Source organism: Natator depressus, chromosome 21, assembly GCF_965152275.1.
Source record: "Natator depressus isolate rNatDep1 chromosome 21, rNatDep2.hap1, whole genome shotgun sequence".
Classification (NCBI taxonomy): Eukaryota; Metazoa; Chordata; order Testudines; family Cheloniidae; genus Natator; species Natator depressus.
In genome coordinates this window covers 12,319,463-12,346,113 of record NC_134254.1, presented here as the reverse complement: position 1 = coordinate 12,346,113, position 26,651 = coordinate 12,319,463, and the positions used below count along the sequence as shown (strand labels likewise).

The 26,651-nt window shown below is 47.2% G+C and overlaps 1 protein-coding gene across 1 annotated transcript; it reads left to right on the top strand.

Moving 5' to 3' along the window:
* On the top strand, window positions 1-25,770 carry RAB44 (RAB44, member RAS oncogene family). Its single transcript, XM_074936077.1, has 14 exons — window positions 1-16; window positions 7,245-7,464; window positions 8,516-8,630; window positions 9,821-9,992; window positions 11,524-11,670; window positions 12,325-12,415; window positions 14,666-14,761; window positions 15,869-16,056; window positions 17,716-18,908; window positions 19,699-19,780; window positions 20,721-20,835; window positions 22,736-22,837; window positions 24,021-24,097; window positions 25,626-25,770. The coding sequence occupies exons 2-14, from the start codon at window positions 7,270-7,272 to the stop codon at window positions 25,711-25,713; spliced, it is 2,661 nt and encodes an 886-aa protein (XP_074792178.1). The 5' UTR covers window positions 1-16; window positions 7,245-7,269; the 3' UTR covers window positions 25,714-25,770.
* Window positions 25,771-26,651: the final 881 nt, after the last annotated feature.

The following is a 26,651-nucleotide window of genomic DNA, read 5'->3' as shown; positions in this document are numbered from 1 at the left end:
GAGGCACTGCTGAAAGGTAAGTGCATTTTACTGCTTGGTTGCTTTTTTATTCCTGAGCCAGATTTAGCCCCAAAATCTGCTGCAAAACCCTGAACTGATCTACTCTTCCTCACAAAGAAATAGTTTCCATGTTGCTTAAAAAAAAGTTTGTCTAATTTGGCTCCCAATTTGATTTAATCAAGGCTGGATTTTCAGGGGTGCCAAACACTTCCAAAAATCAGGGCCCTAGTGGAAATGTTTTGATCTTGATATTAACAGGCTCATGCAAGTGTCTCAAATGCAATCCGTCATCTAACTGCTGCGGCTGAGTTAGTGCACGTCTTGCTACTTGAAAAACCCAGGTAACAACCAGAGAGATCCCAGACCCACTCTGCTCTTTAGCTGAATAGGATCCCTCACGAGTGCTCTTTGCTGTCAGGGTAGCCTGCCTTTCTGCTTGTCTCCCCTTTCTCCCTTGGATAGGTATCGGTGCAGGACAGCTCAGTAAAACCAGACCGAGGAGGCAGCATGCTCTGGAGAAACAAACATGAGTTTGGGAGGGTCTCCAGTTCTAATACTGGCTCTGTCATTCACCTGATGTGTGACCTTGGGCCCACTCACTTTAGGTGGGGCTTCTAAGGGAACTAGACACCTAATTTCCTCTCCTTCACTCAGGCATCTAACCCCCTTAGGCATTTTTAAATGCAAACTCTTCCCCATTCTGTGCCTCAGTTTCTCCATCTATAAAGCAGGGATAACACAACCTTTCCCACCTACCTCACTGTGGTGGTGTGACAATAAGTTGTCCATAAAGCCCACACAATGGGCCTATTTGCTAAGTGTCATTAAAGCCACATGACCAGATCTGCCATAGAAGCTTCTGTTTCATTTAGTTCTGGCCAGAGGACAGATTCACATCACAAACCACCCGAAGTTAGGAGCCAAACTCTGTGGACTGGGCCAGTCCCTAAATAGCAGTGCTGGTTTGCAGATCGAAACCCTTTTATGTCGATATATTTTTAGAGGGAAGCCTGGAAAAATTGGACTAAAAGTTCCTGTTTGGGCGATCTTTATTTTAGTTTGTACTGAGTCTTCTAGCCTGGTAACTCATTTCCTATGAAGTCTGGATGCTTATCAGCATCTCTGTCTAACCGTTACAAAACACACGTGATGAAGTTAACGTGCTATCTCACCATCACTCCCCCATCCCTCCTAACCTCCCCCTCTTAGTGTGAAACGGTTAACTCCTTTAGTTCCCATGCAAATATAATTTGTTTAGAATGAACAGAGAAGAGCAGCCTCTGGGGACAGCTTCAGGCGATGTATAATGAGAGGAAGGGTGGCTCGTGGGGTAGGGTGCTAGCTTGTATTCAGGAGCTCAATTCTCTTCCCTGCCACACACAGCCTATGTGACCCTGGGCAAGTCACTTATGCTGAGATTGTCAGAGGTATTTAGGTGCCTAACTCCCATTGAAACCATAGTCTGTGTGTGCCTCAGGGTACATCTACACTGCAAGAAAAACCCTGTGCCAGCGAGTCTTAGAGTTCAGTTCAGCTGAGTTGAGCTTGTGTGATGAGGCTAAAAATAGCAGCGCCAACATTCCCACTCAGCCCGGAGCCCGGGCTTTGAGACCCACCCCTCTTGCCAGGTTTCAGAGCCCAGGCTCCAGCCTGAGCAGGAATGTCTATGCTGCTATTCTTTTAGCCTGTAGCACAAGCCCGAGTCAGTTGACCCCGGCTCTGAGACTCGCTGCTGTGGGGTATTTTTCTGCAGTGTGGACGCACCATCAGTTCCCCATCTGTAAAGTGGGGATAATTATTATCTTGAGCTCTTATCTAGAGCTTTTCATCAGCAGATCTCCAAGCACTTTGCAACGGAGGTCAGTATCTTTATCCCTGTTTTACAGCTAGAGAACAGCACTGCCCTACCATACAGAGACATTGTGAGGATCAGTATATCAAAGATTGTGAGGAGCTCAGATACTAAGGTAATGGGGCTACAGCAGGCCCTAAGACAGAGGGACTCTGAGCAGAGGGATCTGGAGATTCAGAGCCACAGTTCTGCCAACACTGATGCACACACACAAAGTTCAGCATGTAAGTCTTTGCAGGATGGGGGCCCCAAAAGATGCTCCCTCAGAATTTAGGGGGAAGCCATACCTCCTGTAGAACCTCTCCTAAATTTCAGAGCAGTAGCTCCTGTTTCGGGAAGGCTCAGAACCGTGAAGCCCGTAGGAGGGATTAAAGAAGAAGAAGGATATATACAAAATTGGGCCAAAAGAAATCTGATGAGGTTCAATAAGGATAAGTGCAGGGTCCTGCACTTAGGATGGAAGAATCCAATGCACCGCTACAGACTAGGGACCGAATGGCTAGGCAGCAGTTCTGCGGAAAAGGACCTAGGGGTGACAGTGGACGAGAAGCTGGATATGAGTCAACAGTGTGCCCTTGTTGCCAAGAAGGCCAATGGCATTTTGGGATGTATAAGTAGGGGCATAGCCAGCAGATCGAGGGATGTGATCGTTCCCCTCTATTCGACACTGGTGAGGCCTCATCTGGAGTACTGTGTCCAGTTTTGGGCCCCACACTACAAGAAGGATGTGGATAAATTGGAGAGAGTCCAGCGAAGGGCAACAAAAATGATTAGGGGTCTAGAGCACATGACTTATGAGGAGAGGCTGAGGGAGCTGGGATTGTTTAGTCTGCAGAAGAGAAGAATGAGGGGGGATTTGATAGCTGCTTTCAACTACCTGAAAGGGGGTTCCAAAGAGGATGGCTCTAGACTGTTCTCAGTGGTAGCAGATGACAGAACGAGGAGTAATGGTCTCAAGTTGCAATGGGGGAGGTTTAGATTGGATATTAGGAAAAACTTTTTCACTAAGAGGGTGGTGAAACACTGGAATGCGTTACCTAGGGAGGTGGTAGAATCTCCTTCCTTAGAGGTTTTTAAGGTCAGGCTTGACAAAGCCCTGGCTGGGATGATTTAACTGGGAATTGGTCCTGCTTCGAGCAGGGGGTTGGACTAGATGACCTTCTGGGGTCCCTTCCAACCCTGATATTCTATGATTCTATGAAAATGAGCAAATTAACAACACCATCAAACTGGGCAGAGGCTTAACCAAAGGGCTTGGGTTTCATTTACACTAAGGCCCCACTTGGGTTTGAACCCCTGAGAATAGCCGCTGTAAAGAGGATTTCCCTGGCTGGTGCAGAGATGGCATAAAGGGCTCTGCGCCAACTGTGCATCCAGGTCCTGCCGCAGGGGGTGTGGCGGGTGTACACAGCACTGTGCCTATTTTCTGCTTCCCAGGGCCCATCGGAGGCAGAGCATACACTAGAGCAGCCCTGAGATTGCTGTAATTTATAGTAGGGGTTGGGAAGGCCCCTGCATGGCCAAAGATTACAGGGAGCACAAACAGGATTTAAAACCACCTTTGCCCCATCCTCGTCATCCCTTCCCCAAGGGTGGGAATGGACCAGTTGAGAATCAGGCCCTCAGAATCCACATGGTTTTACTGCTGTAACCCTCATCTTCGCTATCCCCTCTCCTTAAGTCAGTCTAAAGCTAAACTGTCAGCTCTTTAGGCACGAACCTTCCATTGTAACTTTCCTGCCTTATCTAGCACATATTCAGGGGCGGTAACAATGAGCATAGTTAATGACGACACCATGAGATCAGCCTCTTGGTTTTATTTTGACTTTCAGTTTCTAATCAACCTAACAAACTCAAGATAAAACTTCGCCCAAACTGCCAGCTTTTGACTCAGTTGGGGAGCTGAAGCCACCATGTGGACTCTCCCAGCGTTGCCTACTCTTGTGAATCTATCACAACTCTTGTGATACTTGGTGTTTTTCTTACTGCCCTGCTCCAGGACTCCTGTGATTATTATGTGAGAATCATAGAATCATAGAACTGGAAGGGACCTCAAGAAGTCATCTAGTCCAGACCCTGCACTCAAGGCAGGACTAAATATTATCTAGACCATCCCTGACAGGTGTTTGTCCAACCTGCTCTTAAAAATCCCCAGTGATGGAGATTCCACAACCTCCCTAGGCAATTTATTCCAGTGCTTAACCACTCTGACAGTTAGGAAGTTTTTCCTAATGTCCAACCTAAACCGCCCTGGCTGCAATTTCAGCCCATTGCTTCTTGTCCTATCCTCAGAGGTTAAGAACAACAATTTTTCTCCCTCCTCCTTGTAACAACCTTTTATGTACTTGAAAACTGTTATCATGTCCCCTCTCAATCTTCTCTTCTCCAGACTAAACAAACCCAATTTTTTCAATCTTCAATAGGTCATGTTTTCTAGACCTTTAATAATTTTTGTTGCTTATCTCTGGACTTTCTCCAATTTGTCCACATCTTTCCTGAAATGTGGTGCCCAGAACTGGACACAATATCCCAGTTGAGGCCTAATCAGCATGGAGCAGAGTGGAAGAATTACTTCTCATGTCTTGCTTACAATACTCCTGCTAATACATCCCAGAACGATGTTTGCTTTTTTTGCAACAGCGTTACATCATTGACTCATATTTAGCTTGTGATCCACTATGATCCCCAGATCCCTTTCCGCAGTACCCCTTCCTAGGCAGTCAGTTCCCATTTTGTATGTGTGCAACTGATTGTTCCTTCCTAAGTGGAGTACTTTGCATTTGTCCATATTGAATTTCATCCTGTTTACTTCAGACCATTTCTCCAGTTTCTCCAGATCATTTTGAATTTTAATCCTATCCTCCAAAGCACTTGCAACCCTCCCAGCTTGGTATTATCTGCAAACTTTATACATGTACTCTCTATGCCATTATCTAAATCATTGATAAAGATATTGAACAGAACCGGACCCAGAACCAATCCCTGTGGGACCCCACTCGTTATGCCCTTCCAGCATGACTGTGAACCACTGATAACTACTCTCTGGGAACGATTTTCCAACCAGTTATGCACCCACTTTATAGTAGCTCCATCTAGGTTGTATTTCCCTAGTTTGTTTATGAGAAGGTCATGCAAGACAGTATCAAAAGCTTTACTAAAGTCGAGATATACCACATCTACCACTCCCCCTATGCACAAGGCTTGTTATCCTGTCAAGGAAAGCTATCAGGTTGGTTTGACACAATTTGTTCTTGACAAATCCATGCTGACTGTTATTTATCACCTTATTATCTTCTAGGTGTTTGCAAATTGATTGCTTAATTATTTGCTCCATTATCTTCCCGGGTGCAGAAGTTAAACTGACTGGTCTGTAATTCCCCAGGTTGTCCTTATTTCCCTTTTTACAGATGGGCACTATATTTGCCCTTTTCCAGTCTTCTGGAATGTCTCCCATCTTCCATGACTTTTCAAAGATAGTCGCTAATGGCTCAGATATCTCCTCAGTCAGCTCTTTGGGTATTCTAGGGTGCATTTCAACAGGCCCTGGTGATTTGAAGACATCTAACATGTCTAAGTAATTTTTGACGTGTTCTTTCCCTATTCTAGACTCTGATCTAACCTCATTTTCACTGGCATTCACTATGTTAGACATCTAATCGCCACCAACCTTCTTGGTGAAAACCAAAACAAAAAGAAGTCATTAAGCAGCTCTGCCATTTCCACATTTTCTGTTATTGTCTTTCCCCCCTCATTGAGTAACAGCCTCCCCTGTCCTTGGTCTTCCTCTTGCTTCTAATGTGTTTGTAGAATGTTTTCTTGTTTCCTTTTATGTCCCTAGCTAGTTTGATCTCATTTTGTGCCTTGGCTTTTCTAATTTTGTCCCTACATTCTTGTATTATTTGTTTATATTCATCCTTTGTAATTTGACCGAGTTTCCACTTTTTGTAGGACTCTCAGCTTTCATTTTTTTAAAGTAAGTTTTTAGCCCTGATGGCAGCTGTGACAAGCTTGGAAACATGACATGAGTGCGCCTTAAACCTCTCCCAAGATTATCAAATTTATATATTTAAATTCTAATTTTTTAAGCCAATTTCTTGATTTTTGGTGGCCTGAGTCGGGGGGTTTGAACTCCCATGGAGTCAATGCTGCGTTCATTTCATTCTGAAGCCCTCACGAGAGCCAGTTTCACTCAGAATTCAGACCAAGGTCACCTAACAGTTCACGAACCTCAGCAAAGCTGGCCCGTCCTAAGCTGTTCATTTGTACACCACTAAGGCCTTGTCTACACTACAGGGAAAAGTCGATCTAAGCTATGCAATTGGAGTTAGTGAATAGCGTAACTCAAGTCGACGTAGCTTAGATCTACTTACCGCGGGGGCCACACTACGCAAAGTTGACAGGAGACATTCTCCTGTCGACTCCCCTTACTCTTCTTGATCTGGTGGAGTACAGGAGTTGATGGGAGAGTCATCGGCGGTCGATTTAGCGGGTCTTCATCGATCGCCATGCGTCGATCCCCCAGTAAGTGTAGACAAGCCCTAAGATTCACAGTGTTCAAAGAGAGAGGCCGAAGCAGGGCCTTGGGCAATGGGACAAAATCAGGGACCTTCTGGATACATCTACACTGCAAAAAAAAAAAACCCACACCACAGCAGCAAGTTTCAGAGCCCAGGTCAGCTGACTCGGGCTTGCGCTACCGGTCTAAAAACAGCAGTGTAGTTATTCTGGCTTGGGCTTGAACCTGAGCTCTGAGACTTTTCCCTTCACTGGGTTTCAGTGCCCAGCTCCAGCCCCAGTGGGAACATCTACACTGCTATACTTTGCCCCACAGTGCAAACTCCACAAGTCCAAGTCAGTTGACCTGGGCTCTGAGACTAGCTGCCGTGGGTTCTTTCCTGCTGTGCAGATGAACCTGTCTGTGTTGGCAGAGTGGTAGGATGGTCTTGGAAGTAAACCATTGAGCCTGGGAGTCAGGAGATCTGTGTCCAATTCCCGGTTCTGCCTTGAATGTCCTGTGTGACTGAACAAGTCCCTTAGGCCTAGGTTTGCCAGCTGCAGTGAAGAAGCCATAGGGGTCTAGACCTAGCCTCTCACACAGGGGCCACAATCACACGACGACAGCTTCTACTCCCTACTGATCAGGACCAGGTCTGCACTGGGCAATCAGAGACTGTCCCACTGCCAACCCTCAGCCATTCAGTCCCCATTAGGCTATTCTCATTCAGATGTAGTCCATTCCCCTTTTCTTCCCATCAATAGCAAAACAGGCTTGATCCCCAGCTCAGTGTAAGAGTTCTATGACCCTCTGAGCTAATCTAATTAAAAGCCTGTTGCTAAGAGATCTTGAGAAGATGAAGGGGAGCACGGTGCCCTCTGATTTCTCTCTTCAAAGGGCTGAGCCACATACTGAAAGAGCCATGGAGGAGCAGAGGAGGCCCAGGAAGCTGGGCTCAAGCCGACGAAAGCAGCTGCGAGACGTGTTTGGTGATGCAAAGACATCCCCAATCCTGGAGGAGGAGCCGTTCCCACCCGAAATAATGGAAAAGATTCAGGATTTCTTCCAGGAATGTGACAAGGACCAGAAAGGTTTTATCACACGCGCCGACATGCAGGTAAATTGCGGGTTTATGCAATGACCTCACTGGGCCAAATTTGGGCATCAGTGAAAAGCCGATAGAAGCCAACGAGGTATAACTGAGAGCAGGACTGCCCTGATGGACAGCGTGTGGGAATGGGACTCAGTCCTGTTTCTGGGTCTGCCACTGAGCTGTGGTGGGAAAATCACGTTGCTCCATGCCTCAGTTTCTCCATCTGTGAAACGGGGAGAATGCAACTTTCCTGCCTCCATAAAGCACTTTGAAATCTAAGGTTGACACGTGCTATGTAATCATTAATCATTATTATTGTGTTGCAGGTACAGATATATGAAACTATTCATCATATAATGTCTGGTTCTCTAAGGTGTTCTGCTCCCCTCAGTACAAGTTGAGGGCAACTAACACCTCTCAGGGTCAGGCCATGTTCAGCAAATCACCCAAGTAAAGTCTGAGCTAAAAAATATTGAGCAAAGGAGGCCGTGTTGGCTTGTGGTTAGACCAGGGGGCTGCCATGGACTCACAGTTTTGGCAAGTCACATCACTTCATGCCTCAGTTTCCCCCACTGTAAAACAGGTCTAAAACAGGTCACTAGGAGAGCGAACTAATACGGGAGACCCTTGGATGGGCAGTGCTAGGGAAGGGCAAAATGTAACCCCTCCTTATTGTTCAGCTTTGGTCACGATACGTCACACTTACAGTGTCTGTCTAGACTGGAAGCCCAAGGAGCTTCCAGTCTCAGTGGAGAAGGGGAGAACAGAGGCACAGCGAGGTGAAATGACTCTGTATATCAGTGGTGGAGCCAGGAATTCAAGTCAGGCCCCCTGAGACGCAGGCCAGTGTCCTCTGCACTGGATCAAGCTGCCTCTCTTGAAATTAATGGTATAAAACAAGTGAGGAAGTGGAATCAGGCCCAAGCAATACAACAGACCAGATTTCTAAAGCCGCGATCACACCTTGTTGCTTTAAGCACAGTGCCTCCACGATGGGAAAACAGGTCCCTACACCTGAGCTCCTTCACGAGGTCAATCACATCGCTATCTAATCAGACGTTTGCACTGGTCTTAGAAACTGAAGAAAGAGGATTTCCCATGCAGCGCAGAGGAGCTGGAGCTGGTCTTTGATGGTCTCGATACCGACAGGAACGGATATTTAACTACGGAGGAATTCACCACAGGGCTCGGTAGGTGCTACTTTACTTCCTTTCACTGATGGGACACGGGAACTCATCAAAGAATTAATACTACAGCGGTACAAACAACAGCGATCACGGTAGAAGGCTTGGTGCTACTCCCAGTTTAAGGGGCATGGATGGACGCTAGGGCAGTGATTTCAGAGCATGTGCAAAGACGCAGCGCTCTGTCCTGTGCTTCAAAGCCTTAAAAGGCTAGTGAAGATTTTAGGTTCACTTACCATAGCAGGGCAATGCTTTGCTGCAATGATTTTATTAGTGCACAGAGAATATTTGCCAAACACGTCAGACTGGCTTGCTGTCTCTTTCATAAGAGCAACAGGCTTTTCCCCTCACTTAGCCCTTATCCACCCCATGTGCCTGACATGGCCCACAGGCTGCCCCAGGTACACAACATAGTCCTCCTTCTGCTCCAGGTGCCTGGACTGCCACGCATTGCCTATGTGCCTCGAATGCCCAGCATGGCACACCTACCCAAACCTCGGGGGTTGGCCACCTGCTGCCCAAGTATCTGAACTGCCCAGCATGGCTCACCGGCCCAAACCCCCTTGCATTGTCCGCCTGCTGCCCTAGGTCCCTGTTCAGAATGTCTTCCCAAAATGCACCATTTTCTTCCATTCTAAATCCATCCATCCATCAATCCAATCCAAGCGTGACTGTGCTGAGAGGCTGGCGAATGTTCACTCAGCTGCTCCCTTCTTTCACATGGGGAAGGCGAGACTGATGTCCTAGTCTGACAATTTGCTTCTCCACCAGCTTCTGAAATGACACCCTGGGCTTCTGACTCAGGAGGGCTGAATCGTAGAATATCAGGGTTGGAAGGGACCTCAGGAGGTCATCTAGTCCAACCCCCTGCTCAAAGCAGGACCAATCCCCATTTTTTTTTTTTGCCCCAGATCCCTAAGTGGCCCCCTCAAGGATTGAACTCACAACCCTGGGTTTAGCAGGCCAATGTTCAAACTACTGAGCTATCCCTCCCCCGTGATTTTCAGAGGTGCTGTGCATGCAGAAACCAAAGGGAACCGCATGTGCTCAGAGTCCCAGAAAACCACCTTACGTAGGCATCTAAAGGTAGATTTAGGTGTCTAGCTTTGAGCACCCACATGGACAGATGTTGGCCTCAGCGCTTCACTGTTGTATCGCATCTGGCCATTGATGTAGTTTTGGTCGTCTTTTGGCAGAGCAGTTCCTGAGCTTGCAGACCACAACAAGGCAGCACAGGAGGCGGAAGACAGCTTCCAGGAGGGTGTACATGTCCCGCACGGACTACTCCCTGGAGGAAGCAGACAGCGAGGAAAGAAAATGCTTCAGAGCGTTCATGGACCAACTGGGAGCAGACAATATCTTTGAAGAGTAAGGGCACCAGCCACACCTTCATTTAGCACCTAGCAGGGGGTTCAGGGCTGGGATGGGGCTAGATGATATTATGGTTAAAGCTTGTGAGAAGAGTGGAATCCACACGTAATACGCTGGCCAAGCTCAAGTCCCCATATAGGCTACCATGTGCGTGAATCTAGGGAGTTCAGGAATGGCTTAAGGCCACCTTCACCTGCCCTCTCCATCCCTGCTCCAAAGATAGGAACAGAGGAACTGAGAATCAGGCCTTGAGCATAAACACAATCTTACCGCTTGTCTTTCCCGGGAAGGGTCATCATCAGGGGTTGAACTTGGGACCTCCAGTTTCATGACCTCCTAGTGCTCGAGCTAAAGGACCAATTCCATTAGCTCAGAGGCAGTAGCAGACTCAAATCTCTGACATGGCTCAGCACCAGAGGGGGACAGAGATACACTTGGCCAGTGTACTACATGTGTTGTGATTGAATCCTCGTGGAAGGGCATGTACCCCCCACTCCTTAGCAGGTTCTGCAAAGTACCCCAATTCCGTTCTAGGTCCATGCTGCCAATGGACTGTCACTATGGCTGTGGACAAACTTTTCATTGAGACATTTTGTCCAATGAAAATTGCCTTTTTGAACAACACAGACATTTCTGGATTGCTGGCAATCGCCCAACTTTTCAACAGCATGAACAATTTTATCCAAAAAGCTGGAAAATGGCAGGAAAAATTTTGAATGAGCAAAAAAAATTTTTGTTGGAAACTTTGGTGGAGAAGAAATCCCCTTTCTGACGAGGCCAAATTCTCACCCTTGCCCATGTCCCCTATCCACAACCCCTAAATTATTTTAAAACCCTTTCCTCTAGCCTTCAGCAAAGTCCTTTAACAGACCTTTTCCAGTCTTTACAACCCATCTGTCCACCTGCCACTATGGCAGTGATACAGTGGTTCAGGAGACAAATTAGTGATCAATATGACCCAAAAGAGCCACAGTCGTGTGACTTCATTGTTTCATTTACTTTTTTTATATAGCTATATGTTATTCTCACAGCAAAATGACTGACAAAGCATTCTACCACTGGTCAATAACACAGTAAGAGCATCCTCTCTGGTTAATTACTTAGGTTGGTTAATAATTAAATCACCCAGGGCTTTACTATCATGTGCTGCAAAGAGCCGGAGGGGAGCCATTAAAGATCCACTTGTGGCTCCCAAGTCTCAGTCTGAGTCTAACTGCGCTATAGGTAGGAGCCCAAGTCTCTGCATGGCAGCTGTGCCATTCTTTAGCTCTCTCTTATGGGATTACAGGTATTGTCAGGGGAACTTTCCCCACATCTAACCAGCAACTAGACCCAAGGCAAAGATTCTCCCAGCTATCGCCAACAGGTCAAATCAGGCCCCAACTTTGCTTAGCTTGCAAGACCCGATGGGATCTGAATGCTATTAAGCATGAAACATCCTAGAACTTCAGGCCTGAATGGACCATTCTATCATCTAGCCTGACCTCCAAATGAGGGGAGATCAACGTTTCTTTCTCTCTCTCCTCAGCCAGTCAGAGATTTGGAGGCTCTGGGTGAAGCTCCGTCAAGACGAGCCTCACCTGTTGGGGAACTTGGAGGAGTTTTTGGCCAAGATGACGCACCGGATCAAGGAAGCTCAGAGCGAAAAGGTGACACTGGAGCTGACCTTGAACAAGTAAGTGGCATGGTGGAGCTGGCGTGGGGGGATCCGTTTCCACAAACAGCCTTACAGAAGGGGAGATGAGCAGAGAAAGGGGCTGTGAGAAAGGGAAACCAAAGGAAAGAGGAGTTGCTTTCAGCATTCGCAGCTCTGGGAGAATGGATGTGGCTCCAGGGGGTTAATAACCAGCTGTGGCGCCTTTGGCCTCCATGTTACCACTTCCAATCCAGCCCAGCCCAGATCAGATGTTGCCAAGGGCCATTTGTTGGCCTATGTGAAATGGCCTTAGTGAACAGATGTCCACATTTCAAAACCACCTCTGCAGCGGGTCCTCTCATTGGCAGCTGCAGTAGTGAGACAAAGGATTGAGGGCCCGATCCGCCCCGATTGGAATCAATGGAGTTAGATGTGTGTCAGATCAGGCCCTTGAATGGAGACAGATCAGGTCCTCTTACTTCTGAGAGTGGCCCTGCTGGGTTGGGGTTGAAGCGGGGTTGAGACAAGGGAGCTTGCCCAGCAGCTGCCCAGGTTGCGCTGGTTCTGTAAGGAAAGAGATGTCTTCAGGGCTAACGATCGGTCCCCTTTCACCAGCGCTACCTTCCCATTCAAATACTAGACCTGGTGTAAACAGACCCATATTAAAGCTGCCTGCTCATTCCCCTGTGCCAGACGGGTCACTGATCACAACCGGGAGGTGCAGCAGCTGTGTGAGGAAATGGAGCAGCAAATAAACCGGGAGAAGCAGCGCCTTCAGCATGAGGTGGGTTCACAACCCGGACAGGCCTGGTCACGTCCAGCTCCCATGCGTGGCAATGGAGGGGGGAGTGATAGTTCCCTCCTAACAAGAGGTATTCCCTCTTCGGGGGTCCTGCTGAGGGGAGGCCTCTCAACTCAAACTGTTGAGTGTTCCCTTGGCATGAGTGTTCCCCGTCTGGGGCTCAGTTCCATCAGCAGAGCACTGCCTCTCTGGCCTCATGTTTGGCAGGTGGATTGGGAAGAACTTTGCAGAGGAGCTGGGGATTCGCTGCTGGGACGTGGCCAGCTTTGGGATTTGGCCTTTTCCATGGTGTTTGACCAGAGGGTCGGGGACAGCCAGAACTTCCCTAAGAAAGGAAAGACCAAAAACAGGAGCCAGCCAGGTGCAGGGGAGGGTCATCGGCTTCCCCGGTGGTTAAATAGCCACACCCACGTTTCCTGAATATTCGCAAGGGTGAGCTAGAGCTCACAGACACATCAAACCTCAAACCAGAGGCTCAGCAAGATCAAATCCACCCACCACCATGAGTAACTGGGCTCAGGACTACATAGTTCCCTCTTGGGCAGTCATCCCCTGCCAGGTCTTGGCAGGGCAGGCGAGCTGCTCCATGTCCCCCACTGCAACCCCCTCCAACCTGTTTAACAGGAAACTTCCCCCCAGCATATACCTGCCAGTTCTGGACAGATTCAGAATAGGGGCCCAATTAAATGACTCTGCAGAGACTCACCAACCACTTCACTCTGATAGGTTTGAACTAACCCCACATTTGCCTTTTCTTCTCCATCTGTACTTTGGCTTTTACCCTGCTGCCTTTCTTTGCAAACATACCTGTTTCCTCCCGCTCTTTGACCCGAGACTGTATCTGAATTCAAAATGCAGGGCAGCCTATTTATAAAAGGAGGCCCTCCCATGGGTGTTGTTACAGTAATTAGGGGGTGGAGCTAGGGATTATATATACTGCTCTGATGCAGCCCACAGGCAATCTCCGGTTAAAACTAAAGAAAGAGGGAAGACTCTGTTTATTGGCACTCAAAAAAAATCTTTCTCTGTGTCCCTACCCTGTGTGTAATTTTTACGAGAGTTCTTGAGTCTTCTTGAGTTTGGGAGGTGGAACGTGAGTTTGGGATTTCTAGAGTGAATGGATTCCCTCTGGGAGGAGAATTCCTTCACCTCTTCTAGTCATAATATGTCTGTGGATCCTATTTGCCCTTAACAAAGATGGCACATGCACCGGCAAAGCTTCCAATGATTCTTATTAGTATCCCAACGGCGCCTAGTGTCCCCAGGTGAGATCTGGGTAGGTGCTGTACACTGTAGTAGGTGCTGTACACACGTAATAAAGCAGTTCCAGTCCTGTAGTGCTTTCAGTCTCAATAGACTAGTGGGAGAAAGGAAGTGACATCACGTCCGTTTTATTGGAGGGGAACTGAGGCTCAGGGAGATCAAGTGGCTTGCCCAAGCTCAGACTTCAGATCTCCTGCACCTCCGTCATGTGCCATCATCACAAGAGCACCCGTCCCCTTCCCTGCTCAGCGACGATTTGGTTTCAGGGACCCAGCTCCACCATCACCCGTCTCTCAGCCAGCTCTGAAGCACGCACCAGTCCCGTTTCTGCTGTGTGGTCTGACCTCTCCCTGCTAGACGCACACGTTAGTCATTCTTGGTGTTAAAAGTATTGTTCAAAATCCCTCGGCCGCCATGTGGATAGATGGCCAACTAGACCCACTCTGTCCAGGTCTCCAGGTTTGCCATGAAGGAGTGTTGCCACCAAGCTGCCTATGGGATGTAAGGAAGTGTAACCCCTGCTTGCTCGGAATGGCACTCTGTCCCCCTCTCATGGTGGCTGGACCCACTAGAGATTGATGAGCCTGCAGTAGCCTTGGCTTAGAAAGAGGTGTCTTTTAGCTCATGTAGCAGAAGCGCATGCATTTAGCTCCAGAGATCCCAGGTTTGATCCCCGCTGCCGATGCCCCTTTGTGGGTCGGCATCACAGAAACAATATTTAACTTTCAGCTTCAGATTGTGGCTCCGATCCTCTGAGCTACGCCTGTGGCCCCTGAACATAAAGGGTGAAATTCCCCCCTTGTAGCTGTGCAGCAGCCCTGCTGAAATGCACAAGGCCATCAGGATTGCTCAGCATAGTGAGCTCCTAGTGAGGAGAGGATTTGTTACTCCCGGTAGCATCAGGGAATTGTCCTTGAGTGGGCGGGTCATTTAAAGAGACTGGCATTAACATCTCCTCTGTGATTCCAGAGTAAAGCCAGAAGTCACCTGCACACCACGGAGGTGCAGAGAGCACTAGACGTCGTGGAGGGGGAAGTGCAGCGCTTGCTGGTGGTTCAAAGTGAGGTGAGATGCTCTGTGGCCTGCAGAGGACTCAGCTGAGTTCCTAGAGGGGCGAATGTACACATCACTGCAGTTTTGGGTGGCAGACAGAGCAGAGAGGGCAAGGACTGCATGGGATGCCCCTCCAGCAGCACCATGCTGAGCGTTGAGTATTGTGCTCCTATTGAGTCCCGCCACCGAAAGCATCTCCTGTGCCCGCCTTCATTGGCCCAGGCTACAAGTGTCACAACCGGATCCCCGGCCTGTTAACTCAGCCAATCAAATCCTATTCCTCATGCCCCTTTTATTGGAGCTGGTCTCTGACAGAAGCATATGAATACCAAAAGAACACATATTAACCCTGTGCTTGCTGCTCGAGTGTCCCAGCTACATCCAGCTGCAAGGCACTTGCTGCGCTGAAGACCATACCAGGTAGACGGTGTCGTGCTTCTGGGTATGCTCAGCACATCCAAGCAAAAGGCACCTGCTGTGATGCTGAATATCCCAGGCATGCCTGGGCAAAGACACAGAGTTGTGCTTCTAAATGTACCAGACATGCCTGGGCAGAAGGTACCTGGTGTGGTGCTGAATGCACCGGGCCTTGCAGTGCAGAGCTCTGTTGCATCGTCTTGCATGTGGTCTATGGATGCCAGTAGAAATTCCACTCACAGAACCTATGCAGAATACACTGCCAAGGTCTGCAGTGCAAATCACCGGGGACATTTTCCCATCCGTTGCACCGTTACCCTCCTGCTGAGTTGGGGTACAATACCGGGCGGCTAGGACATTCCACACTAGTGAATAAAACCCAGGCCATAACAATCAGCCTCACCAACCCTAACCAAGCAGAGCACTAGCTCCTGGGAGAAGGTAGAATGTGGAGCTGCTTCTCCATTGTGTCATTCGTTTGGGACCCAGCCTTCAAGCCCTGTTTGAAACAGGAGTTGGCGCATTTTCCGCAATGGAGACAGGTGCCTTGAGCAGCGCCAGTTTACACCAGCGAGGAGTTTGGCCCCAGGGATTGCTCAGTTCATTATTTACAGGTTTCCACGTATCCAGCTGGCAAATCTAACACTCTCCTGCTGGCTCCTTTGTGGGTGCCTGAATTGGCCTCCTCTTCTCTCCTCCAAGCTCGAGACCCAATTCCACAGCCTCAGCACCAAGCAGCACGCTGCCACCAGCGAGAACCAGAGGCTGAAAGAAAACAACCAGGACCTGGAGAACCAGCTGCAGCAAATCCACATTCAGCTCCAGGAGACCCAAGGGCATCTGGGTGCTATGAGGGGCAGGGTATCTCAGCCGCACAGCGAGGAAGGCAGGTAAGTACTCCTCAGTCACGTTCATGGGTGGTATCGTTCCCTATGGGACACATGCCAAGAGAAAAGTAGCTTACTTATCCTGTGGCTAAGCTGAGGTCCATCCTCTCCTAGGAAGGTTCTCCCAGTGCTGGAGTAACTTGAATCCCCTTCTCTCTTGAATGAGAGTCATTTCCACCTGACCACTGCTTGGGAGCTCACAAGAAAAGAAGTTTGTGGGTCTCCGTCCATACCCTAGGGGACAGGTCTCTACAGCATCGAGGCAGTGTTTCCTAGTGGATAAAGCCCTGGACTGGGACTCAGGAGACCTGGGTTCTATTCCTGGCTCTGCCACTGGTTTACTAGGTGGCCTTGGGCAAGTCATTTCACCTCCACATGCCTCAGTTTCCACATCTGTAAAAGGGGGATAATGATACTGACCTCCTCTGTAAAACTCTTTGAGATCTGTGGGTGAAAACTGCTATATAAGAGCTAGGTATTACCATAGTCATCATCACAAAACTAATTAGCTGCCTTTGGGACAGTGTCAGCAGAGAGGCTAAGGTCTGAACAGACTTTCAGATCACATCTGAGGCAGGACCCAGTGTGTGGGGAAGACGCTTGCCTAGCTGTTACCTGCCCATGGAGAGAGCACTTTACTCTCCAGGGCTGTCCCCTCTCATCAGCTTGAATTCATATCATATGTTCTACATAACAACAGCCACTCTTCAAATACATCCCTCTTCCTTTCTGCACCGTCTTCTCAGCCATGTGCTGTGAGCCGATCTCGTCCCATCACAGGATCAGAACTGCCGCCAGTGTGGACAGAAGCACCCTGTGGCAGAGGGCTCATAGTGCAGAAACAGCAGGGGTGTGAAAAGGCTCAGGCCTAGGAGCGGTACATTGTAAATCTCGCCACCGTCTGAGTGTAGAAAAGAAACTTTTAATAAAAGGAGGGAAGTAACTTGGCATTAATTTGGGAAAACACTGCAAAGAGGGTTCATAAACATAAACCATGAGTAAAGACCCACCTCAAGTAGATTGGGCAGTGTCCTTTTCCACTCAGGTTCTTAAGTCCAGCAACCCAAAAGTCCCCTTCACATGCCCGACCCGTCTATGCACCCCACTCACAGTTGCTGCCCCTGGTCAGTGCAGACCCAGAGTTCAGAGGTGCAACTGCAGAGTTCATCCCCCACCCTGCGTGGGGGGTAAAGCTGGGGGGTAAGAGGCATCTTACTCACTTATCATGTATGCTAATGCAGCAATAAAAACAATTGCACCTGGCTTGAGGGATTATTGTTTAGTCCCTTGTGCACTGGCTGAGATTAAAAGAAGAGTAAATGGCGCAAACCACTGATAAAGAAGCCTATCAGTAAAACATGATGAGGGCTTGATGCAAAGGTAAAACAGCAGATTTACAATGGAAGAGGAACCCCTAGATATTGAACCCGGCCCTGGCTGCTGCTGGCTTCACCTGGCAGAAGGGTTCCATACAAGCGCTGCATCCCTGCTCTCTGCTGTATTTCACAGCACTGGGATAGTCCGTAGAGCTTGGTGCAATGTAGTGTGTTTGCGTGTCCCATTATGGTCTCATTTTCTCTCTCCTGTACGTAGCACGTGCCATTGTATATTATTGTGCAAGGCGCCGTACGGTATTTCATTTGCTTCTGATTTGGGACACAGGACAAGAGTGATCGCCACAGAAGAAGACCCCTTCACAGAGTTCATGAAAAAGGGAGAGGCGTTCTTCCAGCAGGAATATTCGGGCCAAAGCTCTTTGCTCAGCGAACTGAACGATGCAATAGCAGCTCTGGACAACGTGTCTGAACCACAAGTACCAGGGACAGATGACCTACTGCATGGGGATGCTTCTTTACACTCAGCCAGACAAGGTGGGGATTCGAAGCAAAGAATCAAGCAGGTCAGAGATTTGGAGCATCAGGTGCTCTCAAGAAATGACAATGAATCTAAGGCCCTGTCCGAGGCACTTTCAGTCCTTTCCACCAATCAGGCTACGTCACAAGGAGGGGCTCTTAAACAGGGACCAACTCAAGCAGAACCGCATGCACAGGATGCGAAGCAGGCTCCGGCCTCTGAGCCAGCAACGCACAATGAGGCTCCAAACCTAACAAAGAAAGAGGTTGTTTATGCAGAGGTGCAGCCCCCTGCTGTTTCAGAGCCGGCAAGGCAAGCCACCATTCCCAAGCAGAACCCACCAGAGGGAGGTGTTCTCCTGCCAAGTGTATCACAGCCTGGCATTACAGAGCAGGCGGCGCCAGATGAAATTCAGAAATGGGTACCAATGAAGAGAGATGTGGTCCTTGCAGATGTGTGGCCACCTGCTGTTTCTGAGCAGGCACTGCTGAAGGAAAAGCCTCCAGAAATGAAAGCGCCGGAGAAGAAGACATTTGAGCAGAGAGAGCCACCAAAACAGGAGACACCACCAACTTATCTCCCTCATGTGGGAGCCCTGCACAAGGAAGGTGTAGAAAATGAACAAGGAGGAGCCCTTCTCAGAGCCAGCCAGCTGGGGGATACGCCCCAGGCCAAGACGCAGCCCCAAAGCACTGAGAAACCGGAGGCGACCCGGGCAGAAGAGACAAGAGGAGACATGGATATTTTTCAACAAGAGGAGAAGCAAGCGAGCAGCGTGAAGGCGAACGAGGATGCAATCCCCAAACTGGGAGGCCAAGGGTATCAAGGTAATGTGACACCAGAGCAGCCAGGCGGAACTGCTAAAGGCACCACGGAGACCTGCACTGATCCAGACCATCTTTATAACGTGTTGTTTGTGGGGGACTCAAACGTTGGCAAAACATCGTTTCTGTACCGGTTACATGAGGATTCCTTCAACCCAAGCCTAACTGCTACTATAGGTAAGAATCCCACAGCTTCCATTAAGCATAAATACAGTCCCATAGGACATAGGACTTGCCCTGCCAAATCAAACCAATGATGGATTAAGTCAGGCCTCTTGCCTCCAGGAGTGGCCAATCATTGATGCTTGAGAGGAAGGTGAGAGACACACCTCCACATATTTAAGATGGATTTGTACAGCTATACCTTGAGCTTGGGCACGTTACCAGTCTCACACCCCAATCCCACAGTCTGATCTGTGCATGGGCTCCCATTGGGGGGAGGGATAGCTCAGGGGTTTGAGCATTGGCCTGCTAAACCCAGGGTTGTGAGTTCAATCCTTGAGGGGGCCATTTAGGGAACTGGAGCAAAAATTGGGGATTGGTCCTGCTTTGAGCAGGGGGTGGAACTAGATGACCTCCTAAGGTCCATTCCAACCCTGATATTCTATGATTCACTGGGATGCTGCAGCAGCAAGGGGCTGGCTGTGTTGACTGGACTACAGGATTGGTGATAAACATTAAATACAGCACCCGGCCCATTGTACTGTGTGTACCGGGGGGCAATGGAGCAGAAATTCTCCCTGGTCCATGCACCAGTTAGCAGAACATGCCCAACTGTTACTCTTATTAGTCATCATAAAACTAACCAGACCTTTTTAAAACCCAGCCACTATTCTGGGATTTTAAACTGAGAAGAGACTATTTTGATCATCTAGTCTGGCCATAGAGTGTCTCCCTATCACTCCTGCCCCATGTCCATATCTCATGGTTGAATTCTACTGCATTACAAATGTCCTGTATGCCCTAGGAATGGATTATCGGGTCAAAAACCTTTTTGTGGACAACAAGTGCTTTGCTCTACGCCTATGGGACACGGCTGGTCAAGAAAGGTAAGACACAGTGCTGTATATACAAAAAAGAATGTGTACAGGGAAATACATGTCTTTGGAAATCCACATAAATATATGCTCACACAAGACGTTTGAAAGGATAAAGTCGAGATGAAGAATAAACATCCAAGCTCATTTGGGCAGGACTGAATTTAGGGAGACCTGTAGTCCCCAGGGCTGTCAGTAGGGCCCCTCTCATAAGTGCTGAAGGCCAAACCTAGGTACCACTCAATCAAGGCAAACTCCCACCGATTTCAGATAGGCCAGGATTTTACCCTAAATTCACTAATATATGTGTGTATTTACTACATATGCATATGTGTGTGCATCGTGTTTATCTACTTTGTGGGTATATGTATTTGTAAACATATACACATAACAAGAAGTGTGTGTATTTACTCTGTATATATATGTATATACATAGACACATACATAATATGTGTATGTATTCTGTGTGTATATATATGGGATAAGTATTTACTCTGTGTGTGTATATGGTATACACACAATATAATGTGTGTTTATTTACTCTGTGTGTATGCATATACACATACACACATACCTATAATCACCTGTTATCTATCTATAAACACATCCACTTGCGCACACAGTTAAGGCTCTGCAAAACTGTAATAAATTTTGAAATTTATCTCTGCGGAAGCTTTGCAAACCCCGCCCCCCTCCCATATTCTCCCCCAGTTTCACTTGTCTGTCAAACTTTGCAAAATGGTGTCTTTGCTTCACACCCTTGCAGAAGGGAATATTTGCATATTTTTGCACATTTGAATTTTCAGTTTTGTTACCATGGTTTTGCACAACCCCTACCTGAAACACGCTTTGTATGTACTTGGGTTTTTTTTTTAACCCTCTGGATTGCTGTTAAAAATGATGCAAAAAGAGTATGTACATAAGTGTAAAAAGCAAAAGTGCCTTCTGACAGGTACCATAGCATCACCAAGCAGTTCTTCCGAAAAGCCGACGGAGTGGTGTTGATGTATGATGTCACTTCAGAATACTCCTTCGCGGATGTGCGGTACTGGCTGAGTTGTATCCAGGTAGGTATAATGGGTGAAATCCTGGCTCCACTGAAGGTAATGCCTCAGTTTCCCAGCTGTTCAACGGGAGAGGGAGGGTTGTAAGGCTAAATTAATTAGTGCAAGAGGCTCTGAGATCTTTAAATGCTATATTCTTAAAAAGAAATACGTAGTCATTTTAGAAGACAAGGCCAAATTCTGCCCTGACCTAAACCTCATCAACTGTACTCAGCCAGGCCGTTTGGGGACAGAAACAGGGCAGAATTGGGCCACCTATATTTTATTAATCATGTTTAGGATGAATATATTGGTCCAAGTAAATAGTCAAGAGAGGAACAAGGGCATTGGTACTGGAGCTATTCGTTTTTTGAAAAAGACATAAGCAACCCATGTACTTGATGAAAAATGCCATGAAGGTTTATCAGGCCTCAGTATCATTACCAAGACAGATTCACCCATGATGTAATCCCCATCAAACATACTGGAACGATATAAGGAATGAATTTGACCTATGTCTTATGCTAAGCTAGGAATGTGGATGGAAGAAACATTTGTGAATGTCATCGTATGCAGCTGTATCAGATGGTTTAAATTGGTGTAACTCCATTAAGTCAGTGGAGCCACACTGATTTACATTAGTCTGCATCTGGCCACATGAGGTTTGGGATTTGCAGTAGCAAGTAACTGAAGGGTGGCAGGGTCTTTCTTTGGTGTCATAATAATACTAGCTCTTATATAGCACTTTTCATCCACAGATGACAAAGTGCTTTACATAGGAAGTCAGTATTATTATCCCCATTTTACAGATGAGGAAACTGAGGCACAGAGAGGGGAAAAGGTCACCCAGCAGGCCAGAGCCTGGAATAGAACCCAGGTCTCTAGAGTCTCAGTACAGAGCTTGGGCCACTAAGCGAAACTGTTACATCAATGTGGGCCAAATTTTGCCCTTGACCACACACCCACAGTTCCCACTGAAGTCAGCTGCAGGCACCTACATAAATATGAGGGCCAAACTGGCCTTATCTCTTATGGAGATGATGCAGTGGCTGCCAAGATGGGTGCTTTAAGAATTCCCTGTAGAACTACATCACTAACACCCTTATTCTTGTGTAGGGAAAAGTCTCATGGGTTCTTTAATAACCATGAAGGGTCACAGCCTTGATTTTGCATCTCATCCATGCGCTGGCTATAATTGGAGCCGGTGGAAGCTTTTCAGATTTTTTTTTTTTTTCAATTGGCCACTGGCATTGGCCACTGTTTAAGACAGGATACTGGGAGCTTTGGTCTGACCCAGTGTGGCTGTTCTTATGTTAATTAATAGCATTTATTCTATCATTAATTTATTTATTTTGCAATAAAAGTTCGTTTTTCCATATTTTGCACAATATTTTCCTGATGTTGTTTACTGAAAACATTGTCAAAATGGCTGTCAAGTCTTTTTTGTTTTGATTTGGGGGAACTGAAGGATTCTGAAAATGATTTCCATAGTGATTTTTTATTTAAAAAACTGCAAAAAAAATATATTTTTTTTTTAAAGAAAATGGATCAGCTTTGAACCCTGAGGAATGGAAACAAAGGCAGTTTTTTCATTAAATTTTTTAATTAATTTTTCAACCTACTCTGGGGTCGGCTGAAACTATTGCAACAAACTTCCAAGGGAAGTGGCGGATTCTCCGTCTCTCCGTGGCTTCAAACCAAGACCAGACGCCTTTCTGGAAGAGAGGCTCTATCATGTAAACCCAAACCCCGATGGACCAAATCCATGCCGGTCAGTAGGGTTAGGCTAGTCTTTGCCCTGATGTGTTCAGAAGCTGTGTAGGGTTATGATTTGAAGAAACTGCAGATCCCATTATGGTCAATGGCAAAACTCCCACTGACTTCACTGGGGCCAGGATTTCACCCCACCTGTCCTGCTTCACAGGAAGGAGCAGGAGATGGAATTGTCATCCTTCTACTTGGTAACAAATCAGACTGTGCAGCAGAAAGACAGGTATCTACTGAAGAGGGTGGACGCTTGGCTAAGGTATGTGCACAGATCTATTGGAGTTTGCCATCAGTTTAAATTCTTTCACCATCCTTAGTTGGGAGGCGGTTTAAAAGAATAAAGCAAAACCAAGGCTTTAATTAAGCCATGATGACTGACAGGATAGGCATTTCCTTCCATTAACGACTGGCGTGGGAGTTGACGACCTGAGGCAAAGCAGAAAGCCCCGAACTCATCGGCTGGTCATTAATTGCCAGGAAATTACCACAGAACCATATTTTGCTTTCTTGCACCCGCCCGCTCCTTGTGTTTTTTGTCTTCTCCTGCTGGCCTTGTTTTAACTTAGACTGTGATCCGGCAAGCTATTCCCTGGCCCTCCTGCACTGAACTCCAGCAGAACAGGTTACAGGATCAGGGCCTCAGGCTGTAAGGTTTTTGAGGCAGGGAATCTGGCTCAGATCCTCAAAGGTATTTAGGTGTGTATTTCCCAATGATTTCAGTGGGAGTTAGGCTCCTGCATTGAGGATCTGGGCCTATCTGTACGGTAACATGCAGGCACCTCTCCAGCACTATGTAAATAATAAAAGCATAAAGCAATTACTGACTCATCCCTTTTGAAAGATGCTTTGTGTGTCCAAGCACTGATTCTTGTAATGGTCTGTTAGACAGACAAGTATCGTCCTCCCCATTTTACGGAACCCAGGACAGAGAGAGATGAAGTGACTTCCCCAAGGACACACGGCAAGTCACTAGCAGAGCCAGAAAGAGAACATTCTAGCTGCCAACTCTGTGTTCAATCCACTAGGCAATGCTGCCTCTGTGTATGTCTACAGCAGGCCAGGATTTCCCTTGCTGTTAAAGACTAGCACTGGATTTCATTCTCAACATTCCTATAACTTAATCATTACAACGCACAATTTTATTCACATATGAATTCTGTGCCTTAGCAGCAAGGACACCCTCTGGGCTATGCATTTCCAACAGATCACCACCTTTCCTCGCATAATTACTCCCTCGTGCTTTGTTTTCCCAATCCTACACAAACCATGATATCATTGCTCCAAATGCACCAACTCCCCCATCTTTTGTTGTTTGAGGATTATCTGGGAAAAATCACAATACTTGCGCTCGACCTGTTTTAAATCTATGCAATCTATGGCTTGAACCTACCAAACAGTTCTGGAAGTGACTGCATTTGTGTGTGCCCTCTTGTGTCTTCCAGGAGTGTGAGCTCTTGTTTTATGAATGCAGTGCTGCGTCAGGCCACAAAGTCTCCGAATCCATGATTGACTTAGCCAGGTGAGCAGTGTGCTGTGGGATTGTTCACTGTTCTGAATTAATGGCTTGGGTCCCGATTTCCACTGCTCTTCTTCAGCTTTGCATGCTGACATGACCCCTGCAGCTGAAAGCTGTTAGTCGCTAAGGTGCCACAAGTACTCCTTTTCTTTCTGTATATCTCCGTGCTCCATAGATAATGTACGCAGCTCCTATGTGCCCATCCAGGGCCTGTCCAAACTGGAGCTACACCAGTTTACCACAGCTGAGGATCCAGCCAAAGGTGCAAAGATCAGAGTCTTGTTCTAGCTGAGACAGGTTCTTATACTGTGCAGTATCAGAGCACTTTCCAGTCATGTATTAAGCAACGTGACTAACATCAGTCACTTGTTTGTTCTCTCATCCTCTCCCCAAGCAGAGAAGCACGTGCAGTGGCGTGGCTTGTTTTGGCAGGGGGAGTTGTTTTTTCCTTAAGTATATATGTTGATCTGTGTTTATGTTGGAGAAGATAAACTCAGAGAAGTGCACCTTGCACTTGGTGTGGAAGGTAGCGAGGCTTGTGATGGTATTTAGTTCATAGGGGAGTTCATTCCACCCTCCTGGCCCACCCTCTGATAAAGTTTCGTCTCCCACATAAATGGCCCTAAATGGATTCTTCACTGCAATGTCAGGATGCACCTCAAACGTTCAGCCCTGTAAAAGTGGGTTAAAAAAACCATCAGGAGTATGTTTTTGTGCCTAGAACAGATTGTTGGAAGGAAGAATGGAAAAGGGCATACCAGGCCCAGATCCACTTACACTTTATGTTCCCCCACTAAAAACATCCAATGTGACTTCCAGATGCTGCCAATCCAATCCCTTCTCCCAATCACAGAATAACACAACCTGAGGGCACCAAGGACCTTAACTATTTCTCCTTCTCCTGGGGTGCTGTGCAGACAGTAGGTAGCTAGCTGGAAGCAACAAGCCAGGCATCATTCTACCTGCTGTTTTTTTTTTTTCTTTGTTTTATTCATATCTGATGTAATGGCTAAACCACACAAAACTAATTAACAGATCAGACACACTGTCAACCGAGTGAACCGCAAAACTGACAATGCTTACCATACTTAATGCCCATATCCAAATAAAGACAAATTTTTATACAATACTTAGCACTTCCAGGGTGTTTTATAACCCAATTCATCCTTACAACATTGTTGTGAGGTACGTTATGGTTTTTTTCAGATAGATATTTACCGTTTTGCCTGGAGACCGCTCGCAACCTGGGCTCCAGTCCTCAGGATGTTGCTTAACTCCCCTATGGGTTGACTGACGTAAGCAGGTTTGTTTTGACTGTGGCTTGATTGAGGTTGGAATTTTCAATGGAGCCTAAAGGAATAGGTGCCCAAATTCCATTGAATTGCTGTGGGAGTTAGGCATGCAACTCTTTTCAGACCCTTTGAACACCCCAGCCCTACCCTTTACTAGAGCTTTCCACCACAGATGATGATGTAGATTCCAAACAGCAGAGCAATTACCTGGCTAATTTGTTTCATGTTTATCCTGCCAGGTCACTGAAAACTCAGGAAGACAGATTAAAAGCTGAGGTGGTGGAGGTACCAGTGCCACCGGAGAAGAAAAGAGGTTGTTGCAGATGATTAAGAAACTCGGTGCTTTGATTAAAATATACAGCCTGAAAGCATAAAAATGGCCCTCTCTTAACCTTCATCTCTGCTCCTCAGGTCTGACTCGACAGATTCCCCTTCAGCGTTGCAGAACAAACGCCGTTATGAGGGCGTGAGTCGCAATCTGTCTCATTCGTAGCGAATCTATTTCTCTGATTGCCTATCCCCACAGTGTGTCTGGGCCTACAACATGAGTGGGCAGATGTTATTTCTTTCGCTCAGAGATCAGACCTGTGCTCCTCACTGCTGCCACTGATGCAAGAAGCAGAAAGAGCCCCGCTGGATTTTCAGATCTCAGAGTGAGTTTTGCAGCCAGCAGACAGAAAAATCCTCTCGGAGGGTGACATTCACTCTTGTGCAGAGGGCCTGCGCAAGGCCTATGAATGTATCGCAGGAGATCTCACAATTGGGTTTAAGTGGTGCAGGCGCCTCTGCACAGTGGCGAATTTCACTCAGAATGTGTAAACTGAGAAAATCTGATCCAGATTCAATTCAGAAAGAATACACAATATGCCTCAATCTCATTTTTACAGTCATTTTTCCGATTGCACTTTATAAAGTATGTCATCAGTTTTAAGTGTCTTCATGTTTATAATATCTAGCTTTGCCCCTGCCTACGTCTCATATTGTACTACACCAGTAGTCAATAAAGGATCCCTACAAAAATGGCTACTAAAATTCTGATTAAAAAAAACAACGGAGGGTACTTCGAGAAATGGAACAGCCTCCAGGGTAATGGATTGTTGCACTAGAACAGAGGTTCTCAAACTGTGGTCCGCAGACCACCAGTGGTCCGCGAGCTCCATTCAGGTGGTCCACAGAGAGTTCCCTCTAAGGTATATGCCGGGGTGGCCGGACACAAGAGAATGAAGGGCCACCCACCTAATTAGTGGAGCCGTGCAGGGGTGGCT

Bases quoted from the DNA above. Each gene is read 5' to 3' on its own strand.
- RAB44 (XM_074936077.1), top strand. From the start codon at position 7,270: ATGGAGGAGCAGAGGAGGCCCAGGAAGCTGGGCTCAAGCCGACGAAAG. The intron at 7,465-8,515 runs GTAAATTGCGGG...CACTGGTCTTAG, and splicing joins TCACACGCGCCGACATGCAG to AAACTGAAGAAAGAGGATTT. The intron at 11,671-12,324 runs GTAAGTGGCATG...CCCCTGTGCCAG, and splicing joins CTGGAGCTGACCTTGAACAA to ACGGGTCACTGATCACAACC.